Here is a 24903-nt window from a genome sequence, read left to right as displayed (position 1 = left end):
TGAAGCGGGAAGAAGTGTCAATACATTTGAAGGTGAGAGGAAAGGGTGGTTGGAAAGGAGTTGCTTTTGAAGAAGAGGAATAGTTTTTTTAAATTAAAGAAATAAATGAGGGGGAAATATGATGATTAAAGTGTCAGTTATTGAAGGAGAGAAGCCAATGCCTGAAGAAATCACTGATGTTGCTAAATATCATCGGGGCCAGGACAGTTTAGTGAGGTGGAAAATTTCATTGACTTTGTTTCCAATTTCCACCCTTCTCACTTTCACATGCTCCATCTCTGACTCTTCCCTTTTTTTCCGTCGACTTCTGTGTCTCCATTTTTGGGATAGGCTATCAACCAACATTCACAATATGCCCATGGACTCTCAGTTACCCAGACTACACTTCTTCACACCATACTTCCTACAAGGACTCTATTCCATTCTCCCAGTTTCTCTGTCATCTGTTCAGACAACACAATCTTCCATACTAGCGCTTCTAATATGTCTTCCTTTATCCTCAACCAAGAATTCACCACCATCGAAGTTGACAGGGCCCTCAACTGTGTGAGGTATTTCATGCACTTCTGCTCTTGCCCCTTCCCTCTCAGAACTATGATAGGGTTCCCCTTATCCTCAACCTTCCACTCCATCAACCACCATATTCAACAGATCATCCTCTGCCATTTCCGGTGTAATGCCACCACCAAACACATCTTCCCCTCCCCTCTCAGCACTTCGAAGGGACCGTTCCCTCCACATCACCCTGGTCACTCCTCAGTCAACCCAAACACTGCCCCCCTTTCCTAGAGTAACTTTCCATGCAAGCGCAGGAGATGAAACACCTGCCTTTTTACTTCCTCCTTTCCCATTGTCCAGGGCTCCAAACACTCCTTCCAAGTGAAATAGCCATTTACTTGTACTTCTTTCAATTTAGTATACTGTATTTGCTGCTCACAATGTGGTCTCTACACTGGGGGAGAATAAACGCAGACTGGGTGACCATTTTGTGGAACACCACCGTTCACTCGGCAAGCATGACCCCAAGCTTCCTGTCATTTTAATTCTCCACCTCGATCTCACTCCGACCTTTCTGTCCTTGGCTTGCTGCAGTATTCCAATGAAGCTCAATGAAAGCATGAGGAATAGCACCTGATCTTTCAACTGGGCACTTTACAGTCTTCCAGACTCAGTTTAAATTTTTTTTTTAAGATCAAAGCCTCTGCCCCCATTTTTTCCTGTGTTTTTGTTTCAGTTTAGTAAGGTGATGCTTGAAGAGGGAGAATAGATAAGAAAAAGGAGCAATTATAAAACAATTGGTAAGGTCCTGGGCTCATCTTGATTAAAATATTGAATTCCAAGGACTTGAGATAACCACATGGTGATATGCAAGTCTATGGAGTTTCTCAATTATTCCTTGAGGGGAGGGCATATTGGGTAGGGGGAGGCATTTAAAGCAGTTTGATCATGGGGAAGAAAAAGCCTGTTCTCTTTGCCCTCCAAGGTTATCTAGGAGTGAATAGGTGGCTTTGGCTAAGGAGTACGAAGCACATTTGTGCCTGACACCATCATTTCAGATCTAGCAAATGATGATTAAAATACTTAGGTAGCAGGTACATTCCAAGCCTGCACCCCGATTTGTGGGAATGAAGAGGCAAGAGAGACAGTAACTGATTGAGCAGAATGTCTGTAGCATTACTGTAGAAAATGCGACACATACCATCTTTTTTTAAAATTCATTCATGGGATATGGGAGTCACTGGCTATGCCAGCATTTATTGCCCATCCCTAACTGCCCTTGAGAAGGTGGTGGTGAGCTGCCTTCTTGACCCGCTGCAGTCCATATGGGGTAGGTACACCCACAGTGCTGTTAGGAAGGGAGTTCCAGGATTTTGACCCAGCGACAGTGAAGGAACGGCGATATAGTTCCAAGTCAGGATGGTGAAACTTGGATGGGAACTTGCAGGTGATGTTCCCATGCATCTGCTGCCCTTGTCCTTCGAGATGGTAGAGGTCGCGGGTTTGGAAGGTGCTGTCTAAGGAGCCTTGATGCGTTGCTGCAGTGTATCTTGTCGATGGTACACACTGCTGCCACTGTGCATCGGTGGTGGAGGGAGTGAATGTTTGTGGGTGGTGTGCCAATCAAGCGGGCTGCTTTGCTTTGTCCTGGATGGTGTCGAGCTTCTTCAGTGTTGTTGGAGCTGCACCCATCCAGGCAAGTTGAGAGTATTCCATCACACTCCTGACTTGTGCCTTGTAGATGGTGGATAGGCTTTGGGGAGTCAGGTGGTGAGTTACTCGCCGCAGAATTCCTAGCCTCTGACCTGCTCTTGTAGTCACAGTATTTATATGGCTACTCCAGTTCAGTTTCTGGTCAATGGTAGCCCCTGGGATGTTGATAGTGGGGGATTCAGCTATGGAAATGCCATTGAATGTCAATGGGAGATGGTTAGATTCTCTCTTGTTGGAGATGGTCATTGCCTGGCACTTGTGTGGCGCAAATGTTACTTGCCACTTATCAGCCCAAGCCTGCATATTGTCCAGGTCTTGCTGTATTTCTACACGGACTGCTTCAGTATCTGAGGAATCGCTAACCAAAACCATCTTCCTTTGCGATAGGTATGACTCCAACCAGCAGAGAGTTTTCCCCCTGATTCCCATTGACTCTAGTTTTGCTAGGACTCCTTGATGCCACATTCGGTCAAATGCTGCATGAATGTCAAGGGCAGTCACTCTCACCTCACCTCTGGAGTTCAGCTCTTTTGACCATATTTGAACCAAAGGCTGTAATGAGATCAGGAGCTGAGTGGCCCTGGCGGAACCCAAACTGAGCATTACTGAGCAGGTTATTGCTAAGCAAGTGCTGCTTGATGGCACTGTTGATGACACCTTCCATCACTTTACTGATGATTGAGAGTAGACTGATGGGGCAGTAATTGGCCGGGTTGGACTTATCCTGCTTTTTGTGTACAGGACCTACCTGGGCAATTTTCCATATTGCCGGGTAGATCCCAGTGTTGTAGCTATACTGGAACAGCTTGGCTAGGGGCGCAGCAAGTTCTGGAGCACAGGTCTTCAATACTATTGCTGGAATATTGTCAGGGCCCATAGCCTTTGCAGTATCCAGTGCCTTCAGTCGTTTCTTGATATCACGCGGAGTGAATCGAATTGGCTGAAGTCTGGCATCTGGGGACTTCAGGAGGGGGCTGAGATGGATCACCAATTCGGCACTTCTGGCTGAAGATTGTTGCAAATGCTTCAGCCTTATCTTTCGCACCGATGTGCTGGGCTCCCCCATCATTGAGGATACTTGTGGAGCCACCTCCTCCAGTTAGTTGTTTAATTGTCCACCACCATTCACGGCTGGATGTGGCAGGACTGCAGAGCTTAGATCTGATCCGTTGGTTATGGGATCGTTTAGCTCTGTCCATCGCATGCTGCTTATGCAGTTTGGAATGCAAGTAGTCCTGGGTTGTAGCTTCACTAGGTTGACACATTTTGAGGTATGCCTGGTGCTGCTCCTGGCATGCCCTCCTGCACTCTTCATTGAACCAGGGTTGGTCTCCTGGCTTGATGGTAATGGTAGAGTGGGGGATATGCCGGGCCATGAGGTTACAGGTTGTGGTTGAGTAGAATTCTGCTGCTGCTGATGGCCCACAGCGCCTCACGGATGCCCAGTTTTGCATTGCTAGATCTGTTCGAAATCTATCCCATTTAGCACGATGGTAGTGCCACACAACACGATGGACGGTATCCTCAATGTGAAGGCGGGACTTCGTCTCCACAAGGACTGTGCGGTGGTCACTCCTACCAATTCAGTCATGGACAGAAGCATCAGCGGCAGGCAGATTGGTGAGGATAAGGTCAAGTATGTTTTTCCCTCGAGTTGGTTCCCCCACCACCTGCCGCAGACCCAGTCTAGCAGTTATGTCCTTTAGTACTCGGCCAGCTTGGTCAGTAGTGGTGCTACCGAGCCACTCTTGGTGATGGACATTGAAGCCCCCACCCAGAGTACATTTTGTGCCCTTGCTACCCTCAGTGGTGTTCAACATGGAGGAGTACTGACTCATCAGCTGAGGGAGGGCAGTAGGTGGTAATCAGTAGGAGGTTACCTTGCCCATGTTTGACTTGATGCCATGAGACTTCATGGGGTCCAGAGTCGATGTTGAGGACTCCCAGGGCAACTCCCTCCCTACTGTAGACCACTGTCTCGCCACCTCTGCTGGGTCTGTCCTGCCGCTGGGACAGGACACACACAGGGATAGTGATTGCAGTGTCTGGGACACTGTCTGTAAGGCATGATTCCATGAGTATGACTATGTCAGGCTGTTGCTTGACTAGTCTGTGGGACAGCTCTCCCAACTTTGGCACAAGCCCCCAGATGTTAGTAAGGAGGACTTTGTAGGGTCGACAGGGCTGGGTTTGCCGTTGTCATTTCTGGTGCCTAGGTCGATGCCGGGTGGTCCGTCCGGTTTCATTCCTTTTAATCTTAGAATAATCAAGCTTTGATTAAAGTATAAAGTTCAAACAAAATCTGTAAAGTCACTTATAAATCCTTGGCTTGTATCAGAATCTTAAGGAAAGTTGATTAATATCAATGAAATACATCTCATTATTCACAAGAAAACCCGACAGACAACATTTGAAAAGTTAATTCAAACTTATTGCTCAAAAATACTGCACATACCATTTTGTTTCCACCTCTGATGAAAATAGTCACTGCCCTGGAATTCTGACACTCTTCAATCACAAGCATCTTATCCTTGGTAGTTCCAAAAGAAACCTCCTTGACGATACCAGCACTGCCCAGCTTCTCTGATGTAAGTTCTGAAAACCGAGGAACAATGCGCCCTCCAGTTGCAATAGCAATCAGCTGAATTGTAAACAGAAATGTTAATGGTGCCCTGTGCAGTAAACATTGATACCCTGACAAAAACCATGTAACCCACACACTAGAACCTGATGTAATTGCACTCACCTCAATTTCAGGCCCACCAACCCAGCGTATAGCAGGAAGCTTATTCTGGAGAAGCAAATGGTTTGCTTCATCGTCAAACCCCCACTGGCAAATAGCCAAATTAGCACCAGTGTCTTTTATCTTGAAAATAAAATAAGTGTAAAAATAAGACTCAATAAACAAAGTCCATCATTAAAATTCTAGTTATGTGGGGATGCAGTTACTGACCTGATTGACCATCTCCTCAAATTTATCCTTTTCATATTTTTGCAAGGCTTTGTAATCTTCCACTGAGGTCACATCAAGCTTATGCTTGGTTTTGGGTTTTGGTGGTTCAAATGGGCATGTCAAAATTGCAAGCTTTGCATCTTTTACCTCCTAGATTATAAAAGTAATTTAAAAATAAATGCCTTTGGACGTCTTATTGATGTACAGATTTTGGTAGCTACATACAAGGCTTAACACAATTTTTCCCAAAAATATACTTCACAAAAATGCGTGACCTATATTACATAATGGTTCAAATTTGACATTACATGGGCCGGAATTTAATGGGCCTCCTGGAGATGGGCTAGGAGGCGGGGGGTCCCCCCGAACAGAATTGCGATGGGAGGCGGGGAGCGGAGGAGGGCCTGTCACCTTCTTGTCGCACTGCGATTAAGTCAGGTTGGGGGTTGAGGGAAGGGAAAGGCCGAAGACAGTCTTCTTGCCCAGAGGCCAATAAGTGGCCAATTAATAGCCACTCAAGGCTCTCTTCCCGCCGCTGCTGGAATTAATCTAGTGGCCAAGAGCAACACCTCCCCAACACGGGGAGGTTGTCCAGTAAAACGAGGCGCCCTCCTGCTGGCTGGGGGGCCTCAACTGTGGGCAATGTGGCCAATTGAGAGCACCCGGCAGCAAAGACGGCCCCTCCATGAACACCCGCCCCACCCTCATCGACCACCCCACACCATCCTTGCTGGACTGGCCCCGACAACCCTGCTTCACTTACCCCAGTCCGGTAAAGGCCTGCCCAGGTTGGGAAAAAGAACCCGACCCGCACCCGACCAATCTACAGTGGACCCTATTCTGACCTGGCCCGAGTCCCTCCAATTTCGCCTGGAGCCCGACCCCACCCAACCGTCCCTTTACTTACCTTCCGACTGGGAAGGTCCACGAAGTTGCAGTGCATGCATGATGATGTCACTCGCTCACTGCGCAGACTCAGTTTCGTCCCAAACTCCCAGCTCAGCTAAGTTTTTTATTTTAATACTTACCAGCAGAGCAGTTACACGACCCAGACCTGGCCTGAGCCAGAAAGCCGGACCAGCAAGAGGGGCCCGACCCAACCCAAACAAAGGTCGTTGAGTTCAGGTGAGGTAACAGGCCTTTATGGTCCAGGGCTCCAGCACTGGGCCTGCTTCCAGGCCTCCTGCAGAATCGGCAGTGGCCACCACTTCCAGTGGCACTGCTGATACTCCTGGGCTGCTGAGCCTCTGCTTGGCTAGAAGTTCTTGGAGGCAGGCTTCCCATCCTTAAAGGGACAGGAATCCCAGCACTGGGCACAAGTGTCTGATTGCCGGTGAATCGCGCAATGGGGGAGGGGGTTTGCTCCGAAAGGACAACATGGGGTTCCCCATGCCTTTTCAGCCCAGCACCGAAAACCCTGCTGTCATGACTAAATCCAGCCCATAAAGTGCAATACACATCAGTTTCTTTCAGTACAATACATGGGATGCCTCACTACACTTGCCATTGCAGGTTATATTTACAATGTACATTTTCTTTTCATATTCAACATTCTCTGATACATATAGCCAGAGGGGGTTTACACAGTTTCCAGCCCCTTGATATACTATGGCAGGAGAGCCTTGGAAAGAATACAATTAGAAATGCTGGTTACTATTTCAATGTAATAATTAAAACAAGATTTCTGGAATTCCCTCCTTAAACCTCTCTGCGCCTCTATCCTCCTTAAAACCTACCTCTTTGACCAAGCCTTTGGCCATCTGCCCTAATATAGTCTTATGAGGCTCAGTGTCATGAGGTTTATAACGCCCGTGAAGCGCCTTGAGACACTTTGTTATGTTAAAACTCTATATAAATACTCGTTGTTGTAAACCATGTCCAGCAAGTTATCATTTTTGAACACAAAATTGGAGAGAAAAAAAATCATTGAAATGATAACTAAATTGCCGGTTTCAAGCTATGCACATAAGTGTATCATATACTCTTTCGAATTGACTTTTACAATGCAGAAAAAAACCTACCTTTGGCATTTGTGGATGGCTGAATTCTTTGTCCACCACAACTCCTTTAATTAACTGCGTGTCCTCTAGTTTTCCACCCACTTTACCTTCCACCTTCATCAGCTCAAAGTCTACATCCTTGCGCTCCATATCAGCAACAGCTAAGACAGCATTTACTGCAATTTCTGCCATTTGTCTATGGCAACGATTAATACTGTATGAATGGAGAATAAATAATTTTTGAAAATGAAAAAAGCAAGGAAGATTACTGCAACAATGGGTTACAAAGTTTGGCTATCCACCTCTGGAATGTAGGTTCAACGATACCACAAACTGATGGCCACGAGGATACCAAATTGGAGCAGATTCTATCTAGTTACTGACTGGCTCAGTTCCATATTAAAAAGTTGTCTATAAATAAATACTAATAAACAATTTCCTAGGAGTGTATAAGAATGGTCACTATGGTATACTGAAAAATTGACTTGAGGAAGCAAGAAGCGGATGATAAATCCTATAACGTTATGTATCTGGACTTTCAGAAAACATTTGATAAAAGTTCCACACCAAAAGGTATTTGTTCAGCTCAAGGCCATGGCGAGTCACAGTAAAACCTGGGATGGGGTAGGAAATTACTAAAGGATAGAAAACAACAGGTACTTGTTAGATGAGTCATGTTGAATTGGGATGGGAGAAGGAGGTACTGTAAAGTACCAGGCAAACTGATGGAATTACTACAATTTCAAATTCACATCAATGAGTTAGATTCAAGAATTCAGCAAAAATTGGTTAAATGTGCAGCGAATAACTAGAAGGTACACTGAAATTGAAGGCAACAGATCAAAAATGATAGAATACTAAAATAAGTGAGTGGACAGAACAATGGAAGATGAAATTTAATGCAGACAAGTGTAAAGCACTAGACAGAAAGGAAAAATAAGTGACACAAGTCCTCCATTAATTGTGTTAAAATAGCCAAGATGAAGGTGAAAGTCCCAATAGATTCAAGTCATTATGTCCAAACAATACATAGAATTACATAGAATATACAGCACAGAAACAGGCCTTTTGGCTCAACCAGTCAATGCTGACATTTATGCTCTATTCGATCCTCCTCACATTCTTCCTCATCTAACTATCAACAGAACCCCCTATTCCCCTCCCCGTCATATGCTTATGTAGCCTCCCCTTAAATGCATCTATTCATCTCAAACACCCCGTGTGATATCAAGTTCTACATTGTCATCACTTTCTGGGTAAAGAAGTTTCTTCTAAATTCCCTATTTCATTTCTTGGTGACTGTTATATTGATGGCCTTTAGTTTGACTTTACCCCATAACTGGAAACACTCTGTGTATACTCTATCAAAACTTGTCATAATTATAAAGATCGCTAATGGGTCATCCCTCAAACTTTTTTGACCAAGAGAAGAGATTCAGGCTGTTCATCCTTTCCTGATGGGTATAACCTTGCAATTCTGTTATGATCCTCGTAAATTTTTTGTTCATATCCTCTCCAGCCTCTATATCCTTTTGTAAACCTTTTGGAAATTTAGATGTATTACATCTACTACATCATCCTTGCCTCCTCTGTTACTTCTTCAAAGAATTCAATGAGGTTTGTCAAGCAAGACTTTCCCTATTGAAATCCATGTTCACTATTATATTTTGTAGATGTTTTTTCTGTTTTCTCCGCGAGTAGGAATTCCAATTTTTCCCATTACGGATGTTGAATTGATTGGTCTATAGTTCCCTGGACATGTTCTATCTCTCCTTCTAAATAAAGGTATATCAGCACTGCACCTTTTTCTAACAAATTATAAAATATGTGCAATAGTGCCTCTGCTATCATTTTCTGAGATTCTTTAAAACCATGTGATTGCAATCCGTTCATTTAAGCGTTTTATCCTCCAGGTTTGATTAGTTTATTTAATATTTCTCCTATTTTAAATGCGGTTATATCATTTCTAATCATGTTCCGACGTCATGTCCATTTGATCCGCCTCCCTGGTAAATACTGAAACAAAACAATTAACATTGCTGCCATTTCGCGGTCACCGCCTGTGGCTTTATCCTGGCCGAACCTTAGTGGTCCTGTTCCCATCTTGGCTTTCCTATTTTTTCTATTTATGTGCGTGTAGGGTATTTTACTTTTAATTCATGTTGATTATTAAATTTGTTAGTTCCTCTTTGCCTTCCTAATTTTTTTTTAAAAACGTCTCTCCTAGTCTCTTCGGGTTCTCCCTGGTCATGCTCTACCCTGCTGTCCACGTACTTAGTGTGTGTCTCTTTCTTTACCCTCAAATTTTCCCTCAAGTCTTTTATCATCCATAGTCTGTCATTAGTGTTTAGTTTGCTTGTTTTTTTAAAGTGGAATACATTTCTTCTGGGCTCCATTGAACACCATTTTAAATGTTTCCCATTGGTGCTCCATATCATTGTTTGCCAATATTGTTGTCCATTTTATTTAAAAGTCATTATGGCACAGAAGGAGGCAATTTAGCCCATTGAGTCCAAGTTGGCTCTCTGTAAAGCAATCCAGTCAGTCCCATTCTCCCACTGTATCCCCATAACCCTGTCAGTTTACTTCCCTCAAGTGCCCATCCAATTTCCTTTGGAAATCACTAATCGCCTCCACTTCCACAATCTTCATAGGCAATGAGTTCCAGGTCATTACCACTCGCTGCATTAAAAAAAGTTAATCCTCACATCTCCCTCGCATCTTTTGCTCTAAACCTTCAAGCTGTGTCCCCTAGTCCTTGCACCAATTTTCCAAAGTTTTATTCTCACCCTCTCAAAATCAGCTTTTCTCCAATCTATTAACTTGATCTTTGTCATGCTTATGCCCTTCTTAATTATTATCCCAAGACATGTTATATTGTGGTCACTATTGCCTAGATCAGGGTTCGCAATCAGTTGTCCATGAAAAAGTTCCAAGAGGCTTGCTAAAAACAACCAATAATACATTGTACTATACCTGCACACTGCCACTTTCACCACTTGAACAGTAATTTGCCCTCTACTTCTGGTACAAACACTGCTAAAAATCCAACTGTTCACCTGATTTTTTTTGCCATATTTCAGCCAATGCCCCCTCGGCCTGGCCATGTATGTGCAGTGATAAAAGCAACAGCGCCGATGATGTTTGTCCACATTTGTGGCCTGCATGCACCGCGTGGTAGCATGTTACTGGTACCAGATCTGGACAGCAGTCCTTGAAGGAGCAGGTAAGGCAAGTGAGACAGGCCTCAGTAGGCCTTCGGCCTGCTACTACACTTAGGTTTGAGGCAGGAAGATGCCGTGGTCCTCCGTGCCTAGCACGCAGTGCTTTGGTCTGCAGGTGATTGGGCCATGCTAGGCCCCCACCTGCCAAGAATGAGGCACATCAACTTTGTCATGAACATTGATTTTTAACTGTTGGAGCGAGGAAATGACTTGTTAAACAGATCAGCCGTGGCTGGAAAAAAACATTTACATACTAACAGACATTGAGGTGGTGGGGGGGTGGGGGGCAGAGCTTGTAGTCCAGGTTGACTGCTAAGATGGCTGAATACACAAATGAACGTGGTCAAACCAGCTAGTCACATGACTAACCTGCTGGGCAACCTGAGTTTTTTTGAATTTGTACAGTCTGGGCAAAAAGCAGAATGCTCCTGGACTGAGAAGATCTCTCCTGGCTGGCCTGCCACAGCCTCTCCTGTCTGCCTGCTCCCATCTCTTTCTCACAAGCCTCTGAATCCACTGAAGACACATAAATCCCAAGAGAGAAAAATCTCCTACAGCGAACAAGGTTTAAGAAGAATACTGTGCCCCAACAAAAAGCAAGATCTACCGACAATCAAGGACTCTACAGTGAGCTCCAAGAACCGTAACAAAAACTCTATTGCCTCAAACTTTTCCACTTTATTTTTCTTTTGCTCTTTTCTGTCTCTATTTGCATGTACGTATCGCGTATGCATGCTGGCATGGGGCGCGGTGTGTATCCGTAGGCGTTAACCGAATTAGAGTTTAAGTTCAAGTTTAATAAATTTCAACTTTTCTTAAAACCCGAGAGCCTGTTCGTGCTAGTTTTTTTGCCTTATAATTGGAAAACAGTGAACAAGGATTCACCAAGAGGGAGCTAAAAACAGTGTGTTTAAAATTAAACCCTGTTATGGTAAGACCAGGTGAAGGCTGAAAGAGAACCAGAGACCTCTTTTTCACCTTTTCGTAACACTAGTGGACAGGGAATCAAGAGCAGGAGTGGACTATATGGTCGAAACTGCTCTACCATTCAAAATGATCATGGCTGATCTTAGGAATCAACTCCACTTTCCCGCCCGCTCGCCATATTCCTCGATTCCCTGAGGGAGCAAAAATCTGTCTATCCCAGCCTTAGATGTATTCAATAATGGAATTTCCACAACCCTCTGGGGTACAGAATTCCAAAGATACACAACGCTTTGAGTGAAGTAATTTCTCCTATCAGTCCTAAATGATCGGCTCCTTATCCTGAGACTGTGCCCCCATGTTTTAGATTGTTTCCGCTTTAGAATCTTATAGGTTTCAATGAGATCACCCCTCATTCTTCTAAATTCCAGAGAATACAGACCCAATTTACTTAGCCTCTCATCAAAGGACAACTCCCTCATTCCAGGGAGCAATCTAGTGAACCTTTGCTGCACCACCTCCAATGCAAGTATATCCTTTCTTAAATGCGGAGACCAAAACTACAGAGTACACCAGATGTGGTCTCACCAAAACCCTGTACAACTGTAGCAATACTTCCTTATTCCTGTATTCCAATCCCCTTTCCATAAAGGCCAACATGCTATTTGCCTTCCTAACTGCGTGCTGTAACTGCATGTTAACTTTTTACGTTCCTTGTACAAGCACACCCAAGTCGCTTTGAACATCGACACTTACAAGTTTCACACCTTTTAAAAAATATTCTGATTTTCTATTCTTATGACCAAAGTACATAACTTCACATCATACTCCATCTGCCATCTTGTTACCCACTCACTTGACCTGTCTATATCTCTTTGCAGCCTCTGTGTCCTCCCCACAGCTTACCTTTCCTTCTACCTTTGTATCATCAGCAAACAGATAAATTACTGTCTCTTCATCTAAGTTGTTAATATAGCTTGTAAATAGCGGAGGCCCCAGCACTGATCCTTGCGGCACTCCACTATTTACTGCCTGTCAACTTGACAATGCCCCGTTTCTGCCCAATCTTTGCTTCCTGTCCATTCAGCAATCCTCTATCCATGCTAATATATTACCCCCAACTCCATGAGCCCTTATCTTGCCTACTAACCTTTGTGGAAATCCAGGTATACTACATCTACTGGTTCCCCTTTATCTACCCTACTTGTTACATCCTCAAAAAAACTCTAATTTATTTGTCAAACAGTATTTCCCTTTAGTAAAACCATTTTGACTTGTTCTAATCATACTGTGCTTTTCTAAGTTCATTGTTAAGACTTCCTTAATAATAGATTCCAGCATTTCCCCAATGACTGGCGTTACTGGCCTGTAGTTCCCTGTTTTCTCTCTCCCTCCTTTCTTGAAAAGCAGTGTAACATTTGCCAACTTCCAATCTGATGAGACTGTTCCCGAATCTAAAGGAATTTTGGAAAATCATAGCGCATCCACTAACTCTGCAGCTATCTCTTTTAAAATCCAACAGTTTAGGCCATCAGGTCCCAATGATTTGTCAGATTTTAGTCCCTTAAGTTTCTCCAATACTTTTTCTCTGCTGATATGAATTTCTTTAATTTCCTCACTCTTTTTAGCCCCTAGGTTATTGTCTAGTTCTGGTATGGAACTTGAATACTGTGAAGACAGACACAAAATATTTGTTCAATGCCTCTGCCATTTCCTCATTCCCCATGATAATTTCTCCCGTCTCTGCTTCTAAGGGGCCAATGTTTACTTCAGATACTCTTTTCCTTTTGATTTGCCTGTAAAAGCTCTTACAATCTTTTTTTTTATTACTGGCTAGTTTACTCACATTCTATTTTTTCCTTTAACAACTTTTTGGTGGCCCTTTGCTGGTTTCTAAAATAGTCCCAATCCTCAGACTTGCTATTCTTTTCTGCAACACTGTAAACCTTTTCTTTTAATCTAACATTATCCTTAATTTTCTGAGTGAGCCACAGATGGGTATTTCTTGCTGAGTTTTTGTTTTTCAAAGAAATGTATTTTTGCTGAATATTTTGAATTGTTTCTTTAAAGGTTTTCCACTGTTTATTTACCACCATACCTTTTAGTCTAGAAAGGATTTGGAACAATGGTGGCTGTCAGGTTTATCAAGGAGATTGTTGCCTTTTGCAATACATGAGGCAGTGTTTAATCATCAGTGGCGTCCACAGTAAGTCAAATGTTTAAACATGAGTAACTCACTCCTAATGCTTAAGATTCACAGGTCTCTTAGTTTCAACATTTTATAACTTCATCTCCCTTCCACAATGTGGATGTTGCTTTTCTGTTTTTGATCTGTAAAGTTCCCATGTATAACCATTCTTGGGGAGGGGAGAAAAGGGATTATTGTGCTTTTAAAGATCCCACATACAAGCAGGTATCTGCAAGAAAAATACTCAGCAGATGGAAAGAGAAATGAAGTCAATTATTTCAAGTTGATGAGTCGTTCTGATGAAAGGTCATTGACCTGAAACATTAACTGTTTCTTTACAGATCTTGTCTGACCCGCTGAGTGTTTCCAGCACTGGCACTGAGAATTGTTGCTCAGCACAACAAGAAGTTTTGTATTAAGTAAAACAAAAATAATAAATATATGCTTAATTGCCTAAATCTTATAAAGGAAAAATTACTTGTATAATGCTACAAGCAGCCTGTGAAAATTTTGTAACGTAGAAGCAGGGCCTTAAAAGCAAAAAGGTTAAGAACCTTTGGCCTAGATGTCCCCCTACTTTTACTCCTCTTACTTGCTCTGGGTAATTCCCCATTACTAGATCCAGTAGCGAGTCCTCCAGTGTTGGGCTTCTTACATATTGGGTTAAAAAGGAGTCCAGTACACAGTGCAGGAATTTTTTTCCTTTATCCCTTTTATGTGCCTTTTCTGGCCAATTAATTTTGGGGTAGTTGAAACCCCATTTAGAAAAAACTAATTTCCCTAATACGTTTGCATATTTCTACCCCCATATGCATTCCACTATTAGGTGGTCTGTAGCCTACCCCGATTAGAGTGATTAATCCTTTTTTTCTTTTATCTCTATCCATGTGGATTCTATTTCCATCTTGATAGCTGTTATTTTATTTTCTACTGCCATTGTTATCTTTAATAAGTATAGTTACTCTGCCTTCCCTTTTTCTCCTTCAGTATTTTCTAAGTTTGTTATACCCTGCAAGGTTTATTTCCCAGTCCTGATTTTTCTGTAGCCATGTCGCAGTAATCACTATTGTACTGTGTTCCTTCCTCCGTATTATCGCCTTGAGTTCCCATTTTACTACACTGTGTAGATTGCTATAGACAGTTTAACTCATTTTTAATAGCAGATCCTTTCTATTTTTAAGCATCTTTTTACACTCTTGTTCTTTAACTATGTATTCCCTGGCAACTTATGCCCTATCTTCTGTTCACTGCTCTCCAGTTTTGTTTATGTGCTAATATTCCATGAAAAGGAACTCCTCATTCCTACACCAGCTCTTTACCCAAATATTAACTCTCCTGATCTGTCTGCCTCTATGTCAGTTTGCATGTGGCTCAGGCAATAATCTGGTGGTTACGATCCTTGAGGTCCAGCTTTATTTAGTTCCCTAACTCTTGATAACACCCCATCAGGATCCAGTCATCTGTGGCTCAGGGGTAGCACTTCTGCCCGAGTCAGAAGATTACGGGTGCAAGACGGGTCCAGAGACTTGAGCACACAAATCTAGACTGACTAAGTGAGTACTGCATAGTCAGAGGTGCCATGCTTCAGATGAAACATTAAATCAAGTTCCTGTCTGCTCTCCCCGTTGATGTAAAATATCCCATGGCACTACTTCAAAGAAGAGCAGGGGGAAACTATCTACAGTGCGATGGCCAATATGCATCCCTTAATTAACATCACTAAGAACAGGTTATCTGGTGATTACTGTCTTGCTGTTGGCTGTTGCATTTCCTACATTTTGAATACACTTCAAAAAGTACCTCACTGGCTGTAAAGCATTTTGGGATGTCCTGAGGACATGAAAGGCGCTACATAAATTCAAATCTTTGTTTTATTCCCCTCCCTGTTCCTATATCGTTCGTTCCTATAGGGACCACAACTGGATTTACTCCACCTGCCTTTTGAAATTCCACACCAGAAGAACATAAGAAATAGGAGCAGGAGTAGGCCATTCGGTCCCTCAAGCCTGCCCTCGTCATTCAATAAGATCATGGCTGATCTGCCTCAGACCTCAACTCCTCTTTCGTGCCAGCTCCTCATCGCCCTCAGCTCCCCAATATTTCAAAAATCTCTATCTACTTCCTCTTCAAATACTTTCAGTGATCTAGCTCCACAACTCTCTGGGCTAGAGAATTCCAAGTATTCACTACCCTCTGAGAGAAGAGATTCCTTTGCATCTCAGTTTTAAATGGGTGTCCCCTTATTCTGTAACTATGTCCCCTAGTTTGAGATTCCCCCACTACTGGAAACATCTTCTCAACATCTACCCTGTCAAGCCCCCTCAGAATCTTGTACGTTTCAATATGTTCACCCCTCATTCTTCTAAACTCGAATGAATAAAGGCCTAACCTGTTTAGCCATTCTTGATGAGTTAACCTCTTCATCCCAGGAATCAGCATGGTGAATCTCTTTTGAACTGCCTCCAATGCCAGTATATCCTTTCTCAAATACGGGGACCAAAACTGTACACCAACACCCTGTATGTTGTAACAAGACTTCCCTATTTTTAAACTCCAACCCCCTCGCAATAAAGGCCAAAATTCCATTTGCCTTCTTAATTACTTGTTGCACTTGCATGCTAACTTTTTGTGTTTCATCTACAAGAACACTGAGATCCCTCTGTGCTGCACTTTTTTGGAATCTCTCTCCATTTAAATAATAATCTGTCTTTTGATTCTTCCTACCAAAGTGCATGACCTCACACTTTCCTACATTAAACTCCATCTACCAGGTTTTTGCCCACTCACTCAACCTAGCTATATCCCCTTACAGATTCCTTACGTCCTCATCACAACATGCCCTCCCATCTACTTTTGCATCAGCAAATTTGGATACATTATACTCTGCCCGCTCCTTCAAGTTATTAATATAGATAGTAAATAATTGAGGCCCCAGGACTGATCCTTGTGGCACTCCACTAGTTACCTCTTTCCAACCTGAAAAAGACCCATTAATCCCGATTCTCTGTCTTCTGTGAGTTAACCAATCCTCAATCCATGCTAATACATTACCCCCAATACCAGCTCCTATCCTGTGCAATAATCTTTTATGTGGCACCTGATCGAATGCCTTCTGGAAATCCAAATACCCACTACATCTACCGGTTCCCCTTTATCAACTCTGCTTGTTATATCCTCAAATTACTCTAGCAAACTGGTCAAACATGATTTCCCTTTCACAAAGCCATGTTGACTCTGATTGTGTTAAGCTTTTCGAAATGTCCTATTTCTTCCTTAATGATGGACTCTAGCATTTTCCCAACGATCGATGTTAGGCTTGTAGGATCCTTAACTAGGACATCTCTTATTAATTCTACCTTATTAAACATTACTAGATCTAAAATAGCCTGTTCCCTGGTAGGTTCTGCAATGTATTGCTCTAACTAACAATCCCTGTTGCACTCTACAAATTCGTCTTCCATGTTACCTCTGCCAATCTGATTTGTCCAGTCAATATGCAGATTAAAAGCACCTACAACAATTGTAGCGTCCTTCTTACACGCCATTATTTCCCGATTTATACTTTGTCCTACAGTAAGACAACTCTTTGGGGACCTATACACAACTCCCACCCGTGACTTCTTCCTCTTGCTATTCCTTATTTCCACCCAAACTGATTCCACATCACAATCTATTGCACCTATATCACTACTCACCACCGCACTGATACCTTCCTTTATTAACAAAGCTACACCACCTCCTTTTCCTTTATGCCTATTTTTGCGGAAGGTCGAATACCCTTGAATATTGAGTTCCCAGTCTTGGTCACCCTGCAACTATGTCTCTGTAATAGCTATCAAGTCATATTCATTTATTTCTATTTGTGCCGTTGACTAATCTATCTTGTTATAAATGCTGCGTGCATTCAGATAAAGAGCCTTAAGCTTTGACTTTTACCATTATTACTCATTCTGGTTCTAATTTCTGCTGCACTCTTCTGCTTATATTTTCTGCCCCTTCCTGTCACACTTTTATTACCGTCGACTCTTCACTACCCTGCACCTCGGCTCTCTCGTTTGTTTTTGATTTTGAACATCCCTTCAATTATACTCTCCTCCCCCCCCCCCTCAACAGCTGCTAAGATATCCTTTACCCTGGCAGCAGGTAGGCAACACACTCTTCAGGACTCGCGCTTAGAACATAGAACAGTACAGCACAGTACAGGCCCTTTGGCCCACTATGTTGTGCCGAACATTTAACCTACTCTAATATCAAACTAACTACCTACCCTTCATTCTACTATCATCCATGTACCTATCCAAGAGTCGCTTAAATGCCCCTAATGTATCTGCTTCTACTACCACCGCTGGCAGCGCATTCCACGCACCCACCACTCTCTGTGTAAAGAACCTACCTCTAACATCTCCCCGAAACCTTCCTCCAATCACCTTAAAAGTATGCCCCCTGGTGATAGCCCTTTCCACCCTGGGAAAAAGTCTCTGACTATCCACTCTATCTATGCCTCTCATCATCTTGTACCCCTCTATCAAGTCACCTCTCATCCTTCTACGCTCCAATGAGAAAAGCCCTAGCTCCCTCAACCTTTCTTCGTAGGACATGCCCTCCAGTCCAGGCAGCATCCTGGTAAATCTCCTCTGCACCCTCTCTAAAGCTTCCACATCCTTCCTATAATGAGGCGACCAGAACTGAACACAATATTCCAAGTGTGGTCGAACCAGGGCCTTATAGAGCTGCAGCATAACCTCGCGGCTCTTAAACTCAATTCCCCTATTCATGAAAGCCAACACACCATACGCCTTCTTAACAACCCTATCAACTTGGGTGGCAACTTTGAGCGATCGATGGACATGGACCCCAAGATCCCTCTGTTCCTCCACATTACCAAGAATCCTGTCTTTAAGCCTGTATTCTGCATTCAAATTCAACCTTCCAAAATGAATCACTTCACACTTTTCCAGGTTGAACTCCATCTGCCACTTCTCAGCCCAGCTCTGCACCCTGTCAATGTCCCGTTGCAACCTAGAACAGCCTTCCACACTATCCACAACTCCAGCAACCTTCGGCAAACTTGCTAACCCAGCCTTCCACATCCTCACCCAAGTCATTTATAAAAATCACAAAGAGCAGAGGTCCCAGAACAGATCCTTGTGGAACACCACTGGTCACCGAGCTCCATGCTGAATACTTTCCATCTACTACCACCCTCTGTCTTCTATGGGCCAGCCAATTTTGTATCCAGACAGCCAGCTTTCCCTGAATCCCATGCCTCCTTACTTTCTGAATGAGCCTACCATGGGGAACCTTATCAAACGCCTTGCTAAAATCCATATACACCACATCCATTGCTCTTCCTTCATCAATGTGTTTTGTCACATCTTCAAAGAATTGAATAAGGCTTGTGAGGCATGACCTGCCCCTCACAAAGCCATGCTGACTGTCTCTAATGAAACCATGCCTTTCCAAATAATCATAAATCCTGTCTCTCAGAATCCTCTCCAATAATTTGCCCACTACCGACGTAAGACTGACTGGTCTATAATTCCCAGGGTTATCCCTATTCCCTTTCTTGAACAAGGGAACAACATTTGCCATCCTCCAATCATCCGGTACTACTCCAGTGGACAGTGAAGACGCAAAGATCATCGCCAAAGGCGCAGCAATCTCTTCCCTTCCCTCGCTTCCCGTAATATCCTTGGGTATATCCCGTCTGGCCCCGGGGACTTATCTGTCCTCATATCATTCAAAATTTACAGCACATCCTCCCTCTTAACCTCAACCTGTTCGAGCATATCAGCCTGTTCCACGCTGTCCTTACAAACGACCAGGTCCCTCTCACTAGTGAATACTGAAGCGAAGTATTCATTTAGGACCTCCCCTACCTCCTCCGACTCCAGGCACAAGTTCCCTCCACTATCCCTGATCGGCCCTACCCTCACTCTGGCCATCCTCTTGTTCCTCACATAAGCGTAGAACGCCTTGGGATTTTCCTTAATCCTACCCGCCAAGACTTTTTCATGTCTCCTTCTAGCTCTCCTAAGTCCATTCTTCAGTTCCTTCCTGGCTACCTTGTAACCCTCTAGAGCCCTGTCTGATCCTTGCTTCCTCAACCTTAAGTAAGCTTCCTTCTTCCTCTTGACTAGCTGTTCCACATCTCTTGTCATCCAAGGTTCCTTCACCCTACCATCCCTTCCCTGCCTCATCGGGACAAACCTATCCAGCAGTCGCAGCAAGTGCTCCCTAAACAACCTCCACATTTCTGTCGTGCATTTCCGAGAACATCTGTTCCCATTTTATGCTCCCCAGTTCCTGCCTAATAGTATTGTAATTCCCCCTCCCCCAATTAATTATTTTCCCATCCCGTCTGCTCTTGTCCCTCTCCATGACTATAGTAAAGGTCAGGGAGTTGTGATCACTATCACTGAAATGCTCTCCCACCGAGAGATCTGCCACCTGGCCTGGTTCGTTGCCAAGCACCAAGTCCAACATAGTCTCTCCTCTAGTCGGCCTATCTACACATTGAGTCAGGAAACCTTCCTGGACACACCTGACAAAAACTGCTCCATCCAAACTATTTGCACTAAGGAGGTTCCAATCAATATTAGGGAAGTTGAAGTCACCCATGACAACAACTCTGTTACTTCTGCACCTTTCCAAAATCTGCCGAGGACACCATCTGTGCCCATAATTATAGAATCTCCCATGACCTTTGCAATTCTATTCTGCTCTACCCAATGACACCCTCCCCCCACCATTCTTGGACAGCCTTATTAGCCACAGTGCCTTGACTGCAGTGTTGTGGTCCTTCCATCTTTCTCCTCGTCTTCACTGGGGGGGGGGGGGGGGGATGGGGCTAGCCAGTGTATCGTATCGTATTTATTGGGCAGAACCAGTGCCTGCATGACCTCCATTTCAACCTCTCCTAAGCCCCACTATCTGGGCTGGAACTTTACGCACCCCCTGGGAGCAAGCTGGGTGGGGAGGGCATAAAATAGTTTGGGTGGTGTGTTCCCGTCGCCTACCTGCTCCCACTGCTATTTTACCAGTGGTGGGGGAGGTGGCAAATGACCCTCCAGCTGCAGGCCAATTAAGGCCCATAAGTGGCCAATTAATTGTCACTTAAAGGCCTACTTCTGCCGCTGCTGGTATATCATCAGCTGTGGATGGGCACCTTGTCACCAGAGGAGGCAGTCTAGTAATACCTGTGCTCCATGGAGGGCACCCCCCAGCAGCACAGGTTGATCCCCTTAAAACTACTCCCCCCTGCCGCCCTACATTCCCACCTCCACCCTCTTCGCTAAGGCCCAGCCAATTATCCCCGGCAATGCCCAACCTCCACTCACCTGTTTTAGGCCGGCATCCATGCTGGCGCCTCTTTCTGGGTGCAATCCCAGCAGTGGCCACCACTCCCAGTGGTACTGCTGGGACTGAGGAGCGGCTGACCCTCTGATTGGCTGGCAGCTCTTGGGAGGCAGGAGATCCCAAGTGCCGACCAAGGCCATCAAATTACAGCGCGGCTTCCAGACCCGGCAGGCTCACCCCTGACTTTTTTTGCCAGTAGGGTGGCCACCGCCACAAGGTAAAATTCTGGCTGTGGTTCCAGAACAGTTGTATCCTCCCCTTCCTTAACTGTGCTTTCCTCTGGGATATGATTGTGTTCTGGATAAAATCATCCAGAAATTCCCCCCGCCTCCCTTTTGTTTCCAAATATCTCTAACTTGCACTCCAGCTCAATGGCTCTGAGCCGGAGTGCAGAGCAAAGATCAAAGTCAATGGCGTGATGAACTACAGAACAAAAGCAGTGGAATGCAAGGCAGAAAAAATTGTGATTAATTAAATTGTGATACAGTGCTCTGATCAGACCAGTTCAGTTCTGGTCAACAGGACCCAAGAGGCTAATCTCTAGTGTCAAGAGATCAGAGTTACCAGGAAAGATGGAGAAACTTGAATGCTTCAACCTGGAAAAGAGGTATTTGAGGGGTTGTGTTATAGAGATAGACAAGATAGCCAAGAGGAAAAATGGCAAAATCAAATGTATTACTTTGTTAAATTATGAGTTTAGGACAAGGGGATACAAGTTCCAATTACAGAAGGTAAATTTAGTAAAGATATCAGGAAGTTCTTCACACAGAGTAATCAATGTCCTGCACGAAGTCATTGAGGCAACTTTTAAGGAACAATTTGGCACAACAATTGGGGGGTGGGTCATTCCAAAATCCATATAAGCAGCTCTAACAACACTGCTAAAGCCAGTCTCAGACTGGCTAATAAATGATCCACAAAGTTTGTTGGAGCTGCGGGCTGACAAGTCCCCGAGTCCTGATGGACTTCATCCTAGGGTCTTAAAAGTGGCTAATGAGATAGTTAATGCATTGGTTTTAATTTTCCAAGATTCCCTAGATTTGGGGAAGGTTCCATTAGATGGGTAAATAGCGAATGCAACTCCTTTATTCAAAAAGGGAGACAGAAAGCAGGAAACTACAGGCCAGTTAGCTTAACATCTGTCATAGGGAAAATGTTAGAAGCAATTATTAAAGACATGATAGCAGGGCACTTCAAAAAATTCAAGGTAATCAGGCAGAGTCAACATGGTTTTGTGAAAGGGAAATCATGTTTAACCAATTTATTGGAATTCTATGAAGAAGTAACACATGCTGTGATGGTGAACCGGTGGATGTACCGTACTTAGATTTCCAGAAGGCATTTGATAAGGTGCCACATCAAAAGGTTATTGCAGAAAATAAAAGCTCATGGTATAGGGGGTAACATATCGGCATGGATAGAAGATTGGCTAGCTAACAGGAAATAGAGAGTAGGCATAAATGGGTAATTTTCTGGTTGGCAAGATGTAACGAGTGGCGTGCCACAGGGATCAATGCTGGGGGCCTCAACTTTTCACAATTTATATAAATGACTTGGATGAAGGCACCGAAGGTATGGTTGCTAAATTTACTGATGACACAAAGATAGGTAGGAATGTAAGTGGTGAAGAGGACATAAGGAGGCTACAAAGGGATATAGATAGGTTAAGTGATTGGGCAAAGTTCTGGCAAATGGAGTATAATGTGGGAAAATGTGAAATTGTCCATTTTGGCAGGAAGAATAAAAAAGGATATTATCTAAATGGCGAGAAATTACAGAGCTGAGATGCAGAGGGATCTGGGTGTCCTAGTGCATGAATCGCAAACGGTTAATCCGCAGGTACAGTAAGTAATTAGGAAAGCTAACAATGTTATTGTTCATTGCGAAGGGAATTGAATACAAAAGTAGGGAGGTTATGCTACAGTTATACAGGGCATTGGTGAGACCACATCTGAAGAACTTCGTACAGTATTGGTCTCCTTATTTAAAGGAAGGACGTAAATGCGTTGGAAGCAGTTCAAAGAAGGTTTACTAGACTAATACCTGGAATGGACGGGTTGTCTTGAGGAAAGGTTGGACAGGCTCGACTTATATCCGCAGTTTAGAAGAGCAAGAGGTGACTTGATTGAAACATACAAGATCCTGAGAAGTCTTGACAGGGCGGATGTGGAAAGGATGTTTCCTCTTGTGGGAGAATCTAGAACCAGGGGTCACTATTTGAAAGTAAGGGGACGCGCATTTAAGACAGATGAGGAGAAAATTATTCTCCGAGGGTTGTGAGTCTTTGGAACTCTCTTCCTCATAAGGTGGTGGAAGCAGACTTTTTGAATATTTTTAAGGCAGAGGTAGATAGATTTTTGATAAGAAAGGGGATGAAAGGTTATCAGGGATAGGTGGGAATGTGGAGTTGAGGTTACAATATCAGCCATGATCTTGATGAATGGCGGAGCAGGCTCAAGGGCCGAGTGGCCTACCCCTGCTCCTAAATCGTATGTATGTTCATAACATTGCATGACAATATCCATGTACCAATTAAACCTTCCCCGTGCTAAGATGAATAGCTATCACCTCCTTTTTAAATGTCCACAATTACAAGTTGCATTTGGGAAGTCTGCAAAACTATAATATTGTTTACTTCGTCTCACCACCATCAACCTAGACAAAGTATACAATTCATACTCACATTTTAGAGCCAAGTGTAGTCATAGCTGTTTGAATAAGGGGTTCTTTGTTGCTTGGATCTACAGGAAAACTATCACTGATCTTATCCAGTATTTCAATAGCACTGCGAGCAGCCAGCTCATAACCATCAGCTATGCGTATTGGGTGAATACCACGGTCCAGCAACTGTTCAGCTTGTTCCAACAGGGCACCAGCGAGAACTGAGAAAGAGATTTAAACTTCTAGAAGTACAGTTCATATAGAGTGTTTCTAGATGAATCACATTTGGTTGGGAGGGGGGGGGGGGGGGGCGCCAGCGAGAGGTATGGAAGGTGAGGGAACAACTAAAATCTGTGTATAGTATTCACAATTAGAACATTTTCAGATTCTGTACAAAAATTTTAACTGTATGTAGCATATTAAAATATAATACTGAAATGTGGGAAAACAGATTTCTCCAAATAACCAGGATTTGCTTATTTTCTTTTTGCTTGAATCCTACTAAATTCATCTGAAAAGTATTTTGCAAACAATAACCAGAGTTTCAACAACTCCAAAACAAACTGATAGCATTACATGTACTCAATTAAAAACATTTACACAAACAGTCTCCAACTTACCAACGACACCAGTGGTACCATCACCAATTTCATCATCCTGAGACTTGGAAAGCTCCACCATCAGTTTGGCAACTTGATGCTCCACATCCATCATACTCAGAATGGTAGCACCATCATTGGTGATTGTCACTTCTCCATCCTTGTCCACCATCATTTTGTCAAGCCCTGCAATGGAAGAATGACAACAAATGTATGACCACCAGCTTCCAACTCGAGTTACAAATTGTACTAACTTTCTTTTCATTGGAAAATATCAAGACAGACAAGAACAAAGGAACAATATTTGCAAAGCCATATTATTGATCTACTCAATTTCTACCAGCAAACGGTCATATTTCTTTCCACAGATCACAAATAATATACAATTACAATAAAATTGCAGAGGACCTAGGTCAAAAACCTGCATCAAGATGTTACTTGATTTTTTTTTAGATTAGAGATACAGCACTGAAACAGGCCCTTCGGCCCACCGAGTCTGTGCCGAACATCAACCACCCATTTAGACTAATCCTACACTAATCCCATATTCCCACCAAACATCCCCACCTGTCCCTATATTTCCCTACCACCTACCTATACTAGTGACAATTTATAATGGCCAATTTACCTATCAACCTGCAAGTCTTTTGGCTTGTGGGAGGAAACCGGAGAAAACCCACGCAGACACAGGGAGAACTTGCAAACTCCACACAGGCAGTACCCGGAATCGAACCCGGGTCCCTGGAGCTGTGAGGCTGCGGTGCTAACCACTGCGCCGCATCAC

At 43.6% G+C, this 24903-nt stretch overlaps 1 protein-coding gene across 1 annotated transcript in view; it reads right to left on the bottom strand.

The window, feature by feature from the left end:
* cct5 (chaperonin containing TCP1, subunit 5 (epsilon)) overlaps window positions 1-24903 on the bottom strand; it is a 37523-nt gene that overhangs the window by 7070 nt on the left and 5550 nt on the right. Inside the window, exons 3-8 of the mRNA XM_068010265.1 lie at window positions 24141-24305; window positions 23543-23741; window positions 7186-7378; window positions 5165-5314; window positions 4958-5077; window positions 4667-4852 (exon numbers count right to left, since the gene is read on the bottom strand). Of these exons, the coding sequence (XP_067866366.1) occupies window positions 4667-4852; window positions 4958-5077; window positions 5165-5314; window positions 7186-7378; window positions 23543-23741; window positions 24141-24305 (1013 nt within the window). The remainder of the gene's footprint in view (window positions 1-4666; window positions 4853-4957; window positions 5078-5164; window positions 5315-7185; window positions 7379-23542; window positions 23742-24140; window positions 24306-24903) is intronic.

This window comes from Heterodontus francisci, chromosome 2 (genome assembly GCF_036365525.1).
Source record: "Heterodontus francisci isolate sHetFra1 chromosome 2, sHetFra1.hap1, whole genome shotgun sequence".
NCBI lineage: Eukaryota > Metazoa > Chordata > Chondrichthyes > Heterodontiformes > Heterodontidae > Heterodontus > Heterodontus francisci.
Note: the sequence above shows the minus strand (reverse complement) of the source record. Positions and strands in the feature narration are given on the sequence as shown.